Here is a 14,365-nt window from a genome sequence, read left to right on the forward strand (position 1 = left end):
AAATATACTTGCTTAAGAGTGGCAAAGTCAGTGCGAGTGTGAGATGACAAAAACAATCGGTTGTATTTATGCGTATGGCTGCGGAATTTCGCGGAGTATACCGCGGCCTACAAACTTTTTCACACAGGCTCCTGCTCACCACGCCATAATTCGACACCGTTGGTGTAGGAAAACCAGTTTCGTATATGCTGGGAATTCTTTTTCTTATATGCTGGGAACAAGCCACCCAAAAGACCACCGTTTGCATGAATATTTCAAACTTGCAACTCTAAATATTTTTCGTATACATGCGACCGTGAACAGACAATCAGAAATTTTATTGATGGTTAGGCAGATTGTTTAAACTACGGAACTCTTACCTTGAATTCAACGTATCTCCCAGTGCCACGGCATCCAGGACACGTGACAAAGGCATCACGAAAAGCTTCGTTGCATGTAACGGATCGAAGTTCCGGCTGTTAAATGAAAGAAAGTATAATTTACGCTACCATCTCAAATTCCCAAGAGATTGTTTTAAATTACAGCTCTTCTCCCATGGTTCCAAGCTGCGTCCATTTCCCGTTTCACAAAAAACTTAAAAATAGTTTTACCGGTAATAGTGAAGAGCTTTTTCTATTTATTTCCCACTATAGCGTGAGCACATATTGCTTAGGTCGTATACTTTTTATTGACAGACAAAGAAACAGGCTATTTATTACTTCGCCGTGCTCTACATTACATCTCGTTTTGTGGTAATCTCACGACTGATTTTATATCAAGATGGGCATCCCCACCGCCGACACAACAAACCAATAAGACTTATTTTTCTAGTATTTCTTTCTACTTGCGAGTGTTTGGCTCTAATAACGCTAGAGATGCTCCACCTAAGGACGCGCGATTGATCCCGGTGGCGATGGCTGCTTTTCAGAAGGTGGCGAAAAGCGAAAACCCCCATGCGTTGGAATTTTGGCGCACGTAAGGATACAAAGATAGTTAGGAGGAGTGACGTGTGCGTTCTCGCAGCCTACGTTGCTTTACCCGAAGAAAGAACCCAGTCCGGGACTATCCTGTAAATTCATCTCGAAGGAAGGCAAGTTTGCGGCATTTCCTAGGCTTTGTAATATTTAAACGCACGGAATTTGCACGATTGGAGGTGGCCCCATTTCTCAAATTTGAAAATCTGAAGTTCGAGGGAAGACAAGGAATCAGAACTGAAACTTGCACCGCCGGCGATGGCAAGCTAAACGAGAAATCATGGAAGCAACGGCATAGTTGCAAATGCACGTTCCCTTTCCGAATCTGCCTATTCTGTATATTAGGTATTTCGAACCCTCTTTCCCAATACATTCTCTTCTGTTCTTACTAGGCTCTCGATAATACACTTGGCATCTTACGTTGACCATTTCGAGCTCCTCTATCAAGCATCATCGTGTCACCGGAAAGGTAATGGTGATAGAGATGCTGGTGGTCCCCGCTGGTCTCACCGGAAACTTCAGCCCCTTTACGTCGCGTAAATAAGTTTTTCCATAAACCTTTGCTCCGCGAATACAATGAGTGGCTCTCGGCGGTCAATCGGAAACTCCCACCAGCTTGGTTGCCGGTGAAGGAGGCCTCCCTAGCTACTCTGCGTGTGCGTTCTTCCCACAGACTCAGCTTTTCCACGCGATATTGTGATGCAGTCTTTTGCAACGTGTTGGCTCACATTGTACGATGGCGTTCTGTGGGTTTACAGTAGCTGCGAGAGCAGCAGCTGTTGCACTAGTGAAGAGGATAACACGAGAGAGGATGAGCTGTAGGTCAGGTGACAGATTTATTCTGGTTGGTGATTACGCTCATATGCTCCGCCTTTTATAATTTTTGTCGACATTTCATTTAAGAGGTAGACCTGTATTTGAGTCGGCCTGCAAAAGTATGAATGTGGTGCGTGTGCGCGTTTTACCGTCCGTAAAGTCAATTAGTCTGCATTGTATTCCTGGTTTCTTCACCGTCTTGCGTTTTAAACGTTCAAGATTAAATTTCACATGACAACGAATAAGCTCAAAAAAGACCAAGCAATTTGATTTTGATAGCTGCAAAAGGAAAGCAATTGCTCTCGCAGTTTGTCATATGTGCACCTGTGCCCACATTATCGCACATGTAACACCTAAGGGTGACCCGACGCGGTTGCTGAGTGGCTCAACCATTGTGCTGCTGAGCACGAAGACGCGCGTTCGATTCCCGGACGCGGCGGCCGCTTTTCTGATGGAGGCGAAGAGCAAAATCGCCCGTGTGTTCCAGATTTAGGCCTGCGTTAAAGATTCCCAGGTGGTCAAATTAGTTCGCAGCCCTCCACTACGACGCGCCTCATCGCCTGCGTTTCGTTGGCGCGTAAACCCTACAATCAATCAATCAATAAAAACTTAAGAGTGTAGTCAACCTGCTCTTTATGACATAGAATTTGTTTCGACGTTGCACGTGAGGCACACATGCTTCGGTCATAGTGCGTGCATTTTTTTGCAGTAGAAAGGAGCTGGGACAAAGCAAGGCTACATGATGTTCGGTCGGGTTATATTCTTTTTCCCGACTTCTTTTCTACTAGAAAAAATGAAACGCTACGAGCACAAACTTGTTTTTGTGCACAACGAAGACAAACTTGTACGAGCACAAACGAGCACAAACGAGCACAAACTTGTTTTTAACACGTACTAAAATATAAAAACGCAGTAGCGAAAAACATGCATTTTACCTGCGGTGTTACCGTTTCGCTGGACCCTTTCAAAGGATTGGAGCCGACTGCACGACGAAAGCATCGTTTGCACAGTGGAGCGTCGTTGTCAAGAATGTGAAGGACATCTGGGATACAGCCGCAAATCGCGCAATATGTGATTCGGTCTGGGTTCTCGAAATAGGCGGTGCAAAACATGGCTGAGGCTCCCAATTCGATGGCGACCGAGAATCTGCACAGAAAGATTGAACTGTAAACTATTTAGCTGCAGTGTGTTACCAAACAGTTGAAAGCACAGGCACACCATTTGAACAGGCACTTAAAATATTGTATATTTGTGCGAAAACTATGGAAACTAGTTTCATAACAGTGCTCTAGGCACAAGGAGGGGTGCGATAAATATTTTGCGACTCTTTTTTTCAACGCATACATCAAAACGTCGTTGATCTGTTTTTCAATGTCTCAAAAAGCTAATTTAGGGGCCACGAGTTTACAAAACTTGTATTTTAGGTAAAATGTTTACAAAACACACTTTTAGGCGAGGAAGAAGTGACGGGGAAGCACGGTTTCACAAACAGGGGTAAACCGCCGTGACAGTAAGAAGCACCTCTTCTTCACCACATTTACCTTTTTCGACCAAGCAACTTCGTGGCGTGCTCATCTGTTTCACCTAATCTCACCACATCTCCGTAATGCTTCAAACTATGTGCTAGCACCCTTCTAGTGTGCTGCATGGATAAACTCAAACAATATAACCGATAATTAAAAACTAAGCAATAGCGGCGGATCGAAAACTTCTATGACTGACGGCGATCAATGCACTGCCTAAGAAAATTATGTTCACATTTTTCAATGAGAAAAAGAGAATGAGAGAGATAGAAGCGCTTTTTAGGCGTTCCGTGGTTTAAAGGGCGGTTGTGGCCCCCAGCCTGGGCCGGGTAGTGGTTGAGGTAGCTCCGTTCACCATGGTGGTTTGCACCTCTAGGTCTGACTTTCCCACCATTTCCTCCTGCTGCTCCTCCCCCTGCGCACTTAGAAAGGGGTTATTAGGGCATTCCTGAAGTATGTGAGGGAAGGCGGCGAGGGAACCGCGCGCGGGGCACTGCTACAGTGAAGAGTGGATAAGGACGAATTTTGTAGGTGTGGGAAGGTTTCACTGTAAACGCAAACTAGCCGAAAATGGAGTTTTAATCAAGTAATGTGCCCTGAAAAGTACTTATAGCAAAAAATGTACTCCCTAGGCATGGTCTAAAAAAGTGGACGAACCTCCATGGTAGTACCGTTGCCCATCCGTGTAGCAAAAGGGAGGATTTAGAACGACTTAACACCATTTGTGAGATGGCGTTCGGTTCCTTGTATACAACCACGTCCACAAGAAACTCCCCATCTGGGGTAATCATCTCAAGCGGGCGGTCGCCATGTTAGTCTTGTGTTGTTTCCGTGTGTCAGCACTTCAACCGTGGACTAATGCTAATTAGAACGAGAAAGCAGGACGTGACGGGTGCATGCAGCTACAAAACCGATACCGTACGTATACCCGTATATATGCTTCAGTAAGCGCGATCACAAGCAGACAGCGCGGCCGTGTTGTTTCAATCTGTTTATTTTGGGGGTAGGTGTTGTCAAACTCTGCTGCTAACAGTGAGACAGTTCTCGCCGTTGCAAACAATTGCAATGCTCATCTGCTTCGCTTGCTTGCGCATATATAGACAATTTAAATTCTCATGCCAGCGCGCCAACGCACCCGACTGCAGCGACTCAACTTGCCCTGGCGGCACGACTTAATGCCCGGATGTAAACAACCTCCGTGCTATCAATGCAGCGCGGCCGGTGACTTGGTGCGGCCGGAGCTTCAAGCGCCTCGCCTTGGGCCATCATTTTTTCTTATTTGAGAAGGACTAGTAGTGCCATTTGGTGGAAAGATTTTTATGTGCCCCTGTCACATGACGAACGGCCGCTAACAACATTTGGATACGGCGACAGCTGTAGGCAGCTCGCTGGTAAGTGGTCTGTCACCAGTGGATGCGTTTCTCAAACGTTTGGATAGGGTTAACTGCGAAGTACCCGTGCTGTACACAGCACGTACACGCACGGGCAAAGAAAAAAGCGCACACTCGTTTTATTGTACTTGTTTGTGGCTTTTGGGGTATGCATTCGCATTCTTTTGTAGGCCGGTTTGTAACAGGGCATGCGAGATGAAATCGTTTGTCGCGCGCGGCGTCGTTTCAAAGCAACTTGACGGTTACTCAGGTAGCCGAATCGCCTCCGACAGCGGTGCATCGTCGGGCCCGGTCGGTGAATATTGTGGGACTCTGTCTCTCATATGCATCGAACTGCTCGTGTTCTTTTCAGTTAACTGCTCTACTTTGTAATATATATTCGTTAACGCTCCTGATGGCTTGCCTGTCCAAATATAAGTCTTTGTGTTGTTTTCGTTCAAGGCTCTGACTCATTCTTAGCGCTCTGGTCGGCGAAAGCCGCAGATCAGACGGCCACCCCCTTCGAAAACTGTGCCCTGTAGATTCGGTGGGGTTGTTTGCTCGCTTGAGTCGACTCTTCACATCTAACAGCGTACCCTATTAAGGAAACGGTGACGTGCGTAAAAGATGCTATGAGCCTATCGAACGATTAAATGCATATAGTGTGGACCACGACGACGACGTGGTTCGAAACTGAAATGTTTTTATTCCCTTTCGGATGATAATGAGGGGTCTGTATACAATCGGGGCCCGTCAGTCGCCAGCTAAGGCCACGTAAATAAAAACAAATTCATGCCCTTATGAAAGAGAACCGAGTTTGCCGTAGCATGACATAAGTCTGCCGGGCATAAAAAAGGGTATCATTTTTTTAGAAGAACAATGCACACACTCTTCTTTTGTTGGTAATAACTGTCATAATCAGTAGTAAGACCATACACAAAAATTACTCGATTCATCTGACACTCGATTTTGACACGCAGCTTGCAGCTCCAAAAAGTGCCCTGTGGTTTTGCGTGACGGAAACTTCTACAATCACGGTAAATTAACTAAGGCAGGTGTGTGTGGCATGCAGCGTTGGTAAGTTTGCGAGAATAGCGTTTCCATTTCAGCTGATTTTTTTTTGTTGCCATGCAATCACAAGTAATTTGGTGCCATGAACGAGGTTTACGTTAGCTAACAAGGCTGTAGTAACGGTTGCGGCTACAAATGACCTTATGCACCAATCATGCTTGTCAGCTCGGTGACACAGAATATTAAGGTGTCAGAATACGGATGACTGAGTTGCCTAGTTTATTACTACTGTAAAAAAAAGAAAGTGTTTTCTGACCCAGTGAAGGAATTTCCTGTATGACTAGCTGTGTTATGACAGATGACCATACTTAATGAGACGAGCCGTAACAAATTAGCTTTGGATGTAACACCAGGAGGGAAATAGGTGAGGGTATCTGCAAGTATAACTGAAACAGTGGGTGCCTTTTCGGCATGAATTCATTATTTGCTGACACGATTTTCTTCTGCAGATCCTGATACATGATCGAGTTGAATGACTTCATACATCTTAGGGCAGGATAGGCTGTGCTGTACAAGGCAAGGCTGCATTCGGAAACCAAGTTGGCCCCTCCAGCAGAAGTGAGTATTGCCACGGCTTGCAACAGCCGTCCAGCTCGCAAAAGCTGCCCTTTTTCTATGAAAGTGAGCCACCATGGTAGGGGAGAGGCAGTGTAAGGGTTTGCATCTTTAACTGTGTGCCCACTCACTTGAATAGATGCAAGCTGGCTTCTTAAAGCAAGAAACAGCAGTTAACAAAATCATGCAATACCAAAGTGTTTTTCAGTCAAAAACAAAAACTAATCTATCAACCTACAGAGACTTGCATTTTATCTTCACTGTCATTTAAAGTTGTGCTCGAGCATATTGTGCGGAAGTAATATCTATTTTATTGCTGCAAAAGCCACGATGGTTAATGTACTGGCGCTTGGTTTTATGAAGCCTTTGCATTCCTAATTTAGGTACTGGAATTCGCAGGGAACCTGGCCTTACAATTTTATTACTGTACCGAATTATTAAGTTCATTTAACCATAGTGTCTGTTTTGAATTTTACGTGTGGGGCATTTTTTTTTTTTTTTTTGCTTTTTCAGGCAGGTGTTCCTCTGACTCCCTGCCTGCATTCCGTGCACGGGGAAGTTAGCCTCCACATCGATGGCCAGCGTATCTTGACTGCATCATATTTACTGGGAGGACTGTGTAGCCTGTTTGCATCGTTCTGGGTTTTCAACATTCAATATCCCAAGAAGGCACACAGAGCTCATGCGTTTGTGGAACATGCCTTTTTGGACCTTGCCTGCACCAAACCACGTGTGAAGGATTTAGAACTAATTAACTTTTATCGCATCAATATCGCTCACTAATATTTGTTTTCAATCCTGTAATCATTGGATAGTAGTCAAAGAGAATTCCGTAGGGAATATTTGATGGGCCGTTCTGTATGCTGATAATACAGCTATCTTTCAGTGAAGCAATAATATTAACAAACTAATTTAACTTCAAACAATTATCTAAATAATATTGGCAACTGGTGCGAAGTGAATCAACTAAAAATTATTCGAAAAACACGAATTTCATGGCTTTTTGTTCTCACTCTAAAGAAGCTGTCGCGATACCACCCATTCTGTTCTATATCATTGCAATTAACCCGTCAGACTCGGTCACTTTTTTTGTCGCATTTGTGTCTTTATCAAAACGCACTGGTATTTTCCGCAGAATATTTTTGGTTCTTTATATTACTCATTTATCCATAGCCATCTCACTGCAGTCTGTCTCCTACATCATTTATCTCTTGTGCCTTTACCCCCTACAAAATGTTTGTTACCTTTCAATATCAAATCGTTGCACAGCTCTCGCTCATTTCACCACAAATTGAAAAAAAAATTGTTTTGTTGTTGTAAACCACTGCAACCATTTTTTCTTCACTTTGTGTACTTAGTACTGATGCGTACTGATAAGTTCTGATAAATACTGACGCGTTATCGATCCTCTAGTATTATATTATGATTTCACTTACCATGCGGTTGTGTTTGTGCCTATCTGTTTTTCAAGTATTTCCAGTTCTTGTAGTATTATTGTTTCTACAATTTGTTCAACTAGCAGACAGCTCTCGCTCATTTCACCACCTACTGAATTTTTTTTTGTTGTTGTAAACCACTGCAGCCATTTTTTTTCACTGTGTACTGAGCGCTGATGCGTACTGATAAGTTGTGATAAGTACTGACGCGTTCTCGATCCGATAGTATTCTATAATGATTTCACTTACCATGCGGTTGTGTTTGTGCCTATCTTTGTTTTTCGCGTATTTCAAGTTCTTGTAGTAATATTGTTTCTACGGTTTGTTCAACTAGCATCGTATTGCTGTCTTCAATTCCTAACTGGCGTGTTATTTAGCAATGTACCATTTGTGATTTCTAATATGAGGTCGCCATAAGTATTTATTTCGGAACCTCCTTGTGTACACCATGTACCATGTAAAGTTGTCTGCGAAAGTTCGTTTGAAATAAACCTGAAACCGAGAAAAACCGTGTGAAATCAGTACTCCCGCAGGGAACTAGAAATTCTCTCTTGTGGCCTTGAAAACCTCCTTTCGGAAGGCCTACAAAACTCCCTAAGCTTTCGTCAAACTCCATTCAAAAGAAGTAAATGCTTCCCTTCAACCTCCTTAAAACGCCCCTAAACTAACATAAGAACTTCCAAAGGGAGCCATAATAGGCTCCTATTCAACCGCCTAAAAATTCCATAAACATCTTTTAAAAACGCCCTTCAGGAAGTAAAGTATACTCCATTTTGACCTCCTTAAATTCTCCCAAACATTTCTTAACACTCCCTAAATACCTCCTTTGTATAACCTAAAAACGCCCTGTTTTGAGGAGGCAAACAAAACCTCCCTGTTCCATGTAGTAAAAAAACTCCTACAAGGAGGACCACTAGAGGACAGGCGAAAAAGAACCTCTAGGGAGTATATGGGAGGAAAAAATTTTAGAGTGAGGGACGACGCCGTGCGTGTTCTTGGGAATGGTGGATTTGGGTATGGGCGGGAGCGTATCTTACGGCCGTAATGAGAAGTAATTCCGTTGACTGTGACAGGTCGGTCCTGAACAGACCTGGCCCCGGCTCGGATGGTAAACCGTCGGCCCGCGTTGTGAGCAACCTCATTTCCCTTGAGACCAGGGTGTGCCGGAGTTCTTATGGTTTTTTCTGGGGAAATGGGTGAATTTGGTAATTGGTGGCAGGATTTGGAAGGCCTGCATCGATATTAAGCCACTAGCGAAATTTTGGGTGGCCGCTTTCAAATCAGGGATAATGATTTGATTGGTGTTGGTCTTGTCGAGGGTACTAACGCAATGGTGACGCCCTTAGCCGGACTGTGTGGAGCGTTAATGGCAAGGAACGCGAGTGGAGGGCTTTCGGGGTCGTTAATCGGAACGAACGGTTAGGTGTTCCGGTGCCTATACTTGGCAGCATTCACATGTAGCAGTTAGGTTCTGACCGGCGGACGTTTCCGCTGAGCTCTTATACCCTTGGTTCTATACGGCCCGCATTGTGAATAGGATGCATGCTTGCAGCGAATGCTCTGATTATGTAATTAGCGTGAACCTCGCTAGAGAGTGGAGATTTCGCTACAATGTTGTCAAGAGCGGATATTCTTAATTTGTAACAATGGGGTGTCCTCCGGGAGTTTTTGATGGGCGGGCCACCTGATTGAAAAAAAAGGTCTTCCATGAGCTCCTCTTCCATGTTATGTATCCCTTGCCCCTTGAGACCAGAATCCTCTCTTTAATTGTAAAACTCTGTCAGCTGCTAGAGGGGGGACAATACCGTACGTTGAATTTGATGGGGGCGCTCAGGCCAAACAGCGGTACGGGCGATGGCTCTAACTATTTATTTATGCACTGAAAGGAGTCCTAAAGGCACTCTGGACAAAGATAGTACATAGAGAAAGGGTTAGATAACATAGCGTAACAGCCAACTAAACTGCAACATTGCGCAATATAACCACAAACCAGCTGCAAAAAAAAAGAGAAACCGTAAATTCAAGCTACAACTTCACGGCGTTATGCAATAAAAAAAAAAAAACAAATTACTGAATGTTGCACGCAAGAGCTCTAACAACGTGCTTGAATCTTTTTCAGAGCAATGTGTCGGAAAAGACAAGATAGTGGGAAAAAAAGCGCACACAGGACGAAGTATATCCAGCGAAGTTATGTACCCCTCCAACTAACGACGACGATGGTTGAAAGCCAAGCTTTCTGGTGACGGATTGTTTGGTTGTCGTCTGAGTTCTCCAATCCGCTTCGACCATGTGGAAATGGAGCAATCGTATAGATGATGGCTTCATTACGCAAAAGACCCAGGTTTGATTCCGCCCACCGCAAGCGTTTTTGTCGTTCTCTTTACCCACCATCGTTCATCATCATCGTCAGAGAATGTTGGTGTTCCTGCATGGCGTTTTGGCGTTACAGACGCAACAGTGAAAAGTCTAAAGCTTCTCTTTAAAAAGCCCCAGCAAAAACAATAACCATAAATACAAGCTACAACTACACGGCCTTACGAAATCGTAAAAAAATAAATCTGCGACCGTCGTGCCAAGCCCTGCGAGAATGTCGGAGTATCTTTCCTTTTTCAAATATGTTGACAAATTCTTCCACTCCGATTTTAGCTTGGGTGAAGCGAAGTGACGTTATGCAGTGATGGGTGTTTGTAAAGCTTGTGAAAAAGTGATAAACTCACAAATTTTCGACTAAGGGCGAAATACACTAGCTCCGCACTGTTTTTCAGGTCAGTGATGTAGGAAGAGAAGAATAATCTGAGTAAATGAAACGAGCAGCACGGTTTCGCAAGGATTATATATTTGGTATGATGCAGGCTTCACTATAGAGTGTGCCTGCGGTAGTTCTATTGGAGGCGTATTCTATGTTAGGGAAAATAAAATGCAAAAGCGATCCTTTCTAACTGTCACCGAGCCTGTTTTGGGTGACGGTAGATTATGTAAGAGAACGATTGGTGGATGGGAATTAAATTCGATGTGATGCTGCTTTCGTAGATCCCGCGGAGAGTGAAGACAGGTTTAGTAGTAAAAATACGCGAACTCAAGTGGCTCATTATTGAAGTACTGACTGGGAATACGAGTAGTATGGTCGCCTTTAGTAGAGGACACAAACTTACTTTTAGAATAATTTAGCGACATAAGCCAGGTTGACTAGCAGGAATTATTTGTGTTATGGTCAGATTCTGCGGTTAAATAGTCAGAATCAGAAGAAATGTTAAGCTATATTAAGCAGGCTCCTGCACACTGTCGAAAGTGTGGAGGCACAGAATAGGGTAGATCATTATTATACACGAGGAAGGGTAGGGAGCCAGTGACGCTCTCCTGGGACACGCCAGGGCTTACTGGTACAAAGGAAAAATTCACATCCGTAGGAAAAGTGGATGGAGAAAAAAAGATTAGATAATTGATAACAACGTCAGGGTGACTGTTAAGTTGCGCTCGTTTGAGTATTAATTTGCGGTGAGGAACGTGGTGAAAAGATGTCGCAAAATCTAAGAACACATCATCTGCCTGGCGACCAGCTTCCGTAGATTTTGGAAGATTGTGAACAAAACCGGCATGGCTGGTGCCGCATGAATGACTCCTGAGAAAATCTGGATGACAAATAAAAATTGTGCTATTTTTTGAAAATTGTGTATGACTTTAATGCGCCTGACAAGATCCATCAGTGTGCAACTGGTACTTGTTAAGAAAATGGGCCTGCAATTCAGCGGACAGGAGCGGTCCCGATATTTTAAGATGGGCACCACTTCAGCTGTCAGCCAGTCTTGAGGTGCAGTTCTGGTGGACAATGACTGTGGACAGAAAGCGAATGAAAATGGCCTGATGCTTAATAATACAGTTAGGAATTTAAAAACATGTCCCCTGGATGCCACCGAGGGATAACGCACTGTGGAAACGCCTGTAGTATTCCTTCATTGTAACTTTTAGAGGCGATAATTTAATTAACTACTCCAGCGAGGAAATTATCATGCGTAAGTATTATGTAACTGCGTATGTTAATCCAGAATCTCTAGCCCACAGCTTCCAAAAACTAAGTAATGAACAGTACACGGTATGACCTACGGATAAAACCATAAAAACAAGCAAAAACCTCCCATGACTACCACATTGCTGGGACAAGTTTTTGTCCCAGTGGAAAAGAGAGTTTGGCAGGTGTTGGTTTTGATCAGGCTCGAGCCAAGGTACCACAAGACACCAAGTAGGCATAGATATTAACACCACGGCCGTTAAGTGAGTCTAGATGAATAAAAGGGGACCTATTGAACGCATTGTGGCCTTCTAATTGGATAGAAACGTGGGTTAGACACATGAGCTGAGACATACATAGAAAATGATCGCGGCTTTGACATAAGTAGAGAAAAGTGAAGTATCCAATTCATCATCATCATAAACCTGTTTGCGCCTACTTCAGGACGAAAGCCTGTCCCAAAGATTTCCAGGCACGCCTATCCAGTGCTAGCCGAGTCCAAGTTTTTCCCCAAAAATTTCGGAGCTCATCTCACCATAAAGTTCTCGGCCGACCCCTATTGCGTTTGCGGTCGATTAGCAGCGACTGTCAAGCGGATGGTCCACCTTGTGTCCCTTATTCGGATTCGCATTATTGTCGCTTATTCGGATTCGCAATCGAACCATTTCCTTTGCTTAACTTGAAGTAGAATGTCTTCCACATTAGTGCAATTACGTTTCCGCAAATATCTGGTTTGTTAATGATGCGAACAATAATATTCTGGCGTACTATTGTGGCAGTAAGCTTCCACACACACGCGGAACCGTCAACAAAGCAGCCTGGGTATTTTACCGTCCCGGTATATTTTAATCTTAATTTACCTTACTCAGACCATTCTAAAATATTCCATCCTATACCCCTCCATTCCGCCTTCATCATCATCAATTGCCCAGTAGGTCTTCTGCTCTACGAAGACCTCTCCCATCGACCTCAAACTAGACCTATCTCGCGCCGCTTGAGTCCATTTATTGCATCCAAAATTTCTTAATTCGTCTCTCCACCGAGTAATCGGCCTCCCGCTTCTAATACAGCCTTCTCCCAGTGTTAATTATGTCGCCCTGGCATGCTACCGGTTGTCATTTTGCTTAAGAGTCCAAGTTCATTTCTTTTGTTTGTTTTAATTATAACAACTTGTACCCTGATCCGCCTTAATATAACTTTTCTCATTAGTATCTACCTTAGTACATCATATCCCTTTCAAATTTATTTCCACCCACTACAATCTATCTGAAAGCACTTCTACACGACATTATTATAACTACTAACAGGAGCTAATCAATCATTCATTCTCGTTCATTTTAATCCAAACTAATATCTCCTACACTGTAACGCGGATCCGGCTGGCGTGGTATGAGTGAGTGTAGTTGTGGATTCTATGGGAAGAGCACCACTTTGCTCACTTACACAATGGTCGTTGTGGGTTAGGGGCTCAGGCAAATCGTTCAATGCAAAAGCAAACTGTCACAGCCAGGAGTGATATCCCAGCTATTTTTAGTAGAAAGATCATAATTGAATCGGAAGTATGTCCTCTGGGGTGCAAAGTCACATCCACATTGGCATTAACATGAATGATGTTCTGCTTGTGCTGGAAACACAAAGACGCGTTTGGATATATGCGGTACAGAACGTCACCGAGACGGGCAAGACATCTTATCTGTTGTATCGGGGGAGAGCGAGCAACGCACACTCCCACCTCGCCGTCCGCCGCCCAAGCGTGTGCGAGCGAGGCATGTTGGCAAAGAAAGTGACCCCTATTGCCAAACCCTGACCAGCTTTGCTGCAAAAAGAAAAGACAGGGCAGCGAGCGGGGTTGGACGCATCGAGTTGTTGGACGCGCACGCGCACATGAATGTCTCGACCCCAGAAGTGCAACGTCAGGTGTCGTCGCGATGCATTTTGCCACGCCCTGGCGTGCCCCGGCTTATTTTTCCGCCGGGTGCACGTCTAGCAGGCGATCTTTCTGATGGCGCTTGATCCCACAGCTGTATTCTGCCGTGGTTTCTTCACGACATCTAATAGCGATTGCAGAAGGACACTCAATCAGATTAGGCCCTTTTTATCAAGCAGGGAACGCCAGTTAAAGACACTCTGAACGTTTGCCTTTCGCTGCCCGAAGGTGTGATTAATGGGCTGTATCCTGACGCGCTGATATTTCCACATCCACATCCACATCCGCTGATATTTCCAGTTAATCGAGCGATAAAGCGTTTTTTTCTTTTTTTTCAGGGAGTGCGTTCGCTAAACAAAGTGGGAGAGGGCATCAGCCAATCACGATAGTGCTCTGCAGGTACGGAGCGACACGCGCTCCCATGTTTGGCGTGATAAAGCTTTTGACTGTACATTTTATAAAAAAGTTACAGATTGCAACTGGAAATAGAGCGCGAAATTAAATCAGGAAATTACTTTAGAGTAACGGATTACTTCCAGGATAATTATTATGCAGCTTTCTTATTAGGGTAGCACAAGTGTAGCAGGGCATAAATAGCGCCGACATAGGTAAACGTAGTCGAAAAAAATCAGTACCAGCAAGTACGTAGCCACATTTTGTCAAACTTTGTTTTAGTTATGCGCGCTACCCTCTCAACTTGCAAGGCAA

The 14,365-nt window shown here is 44.1% G+C and overlaps 1 protein-coding gene across 1 annotated transcript in view; it reads right to left on the reverse strand.

Annotated features, from left to right (window-relative positions):
* Window positions 1-14,365, reverse strand: part of LOC144142801 (uncharacterized) — a gene marked incomplete in the record, with an annotated part of 266,299 nt that overhangs the window by 250,892 nt on the left and 1,042 nt on the right. Inside the window, 2 exon segments of the mRNA XM_077674555.1 lie at window positions 360-455; window positions 2,705-2,915. Of these exon segments, the coding sequence (XP_077530681.1) occupies window positions 360-455; window positions 2,705-2,915 (307 nt within the window).

Source organism: Haemaphysalis longicornis, unplaced genomic scaffold, assembly GCF_048455015.1.
Source record: "Haemaphysalis longicornis isolate Haplotype H1 unplaced genomic scaffold, Haemaphysalis longicornis Haplotype H1 scaffold_6, whole genome shotgun sequence".
In the NCBI taxonomy this organism is placed as follows: domain Eukaryota; kingdom Metazoa; phylum Arthropoda; class Arachnida; order Ixodida; family Ixodidae; genus Haemaphysalis; species Haemaphysalis longicornis.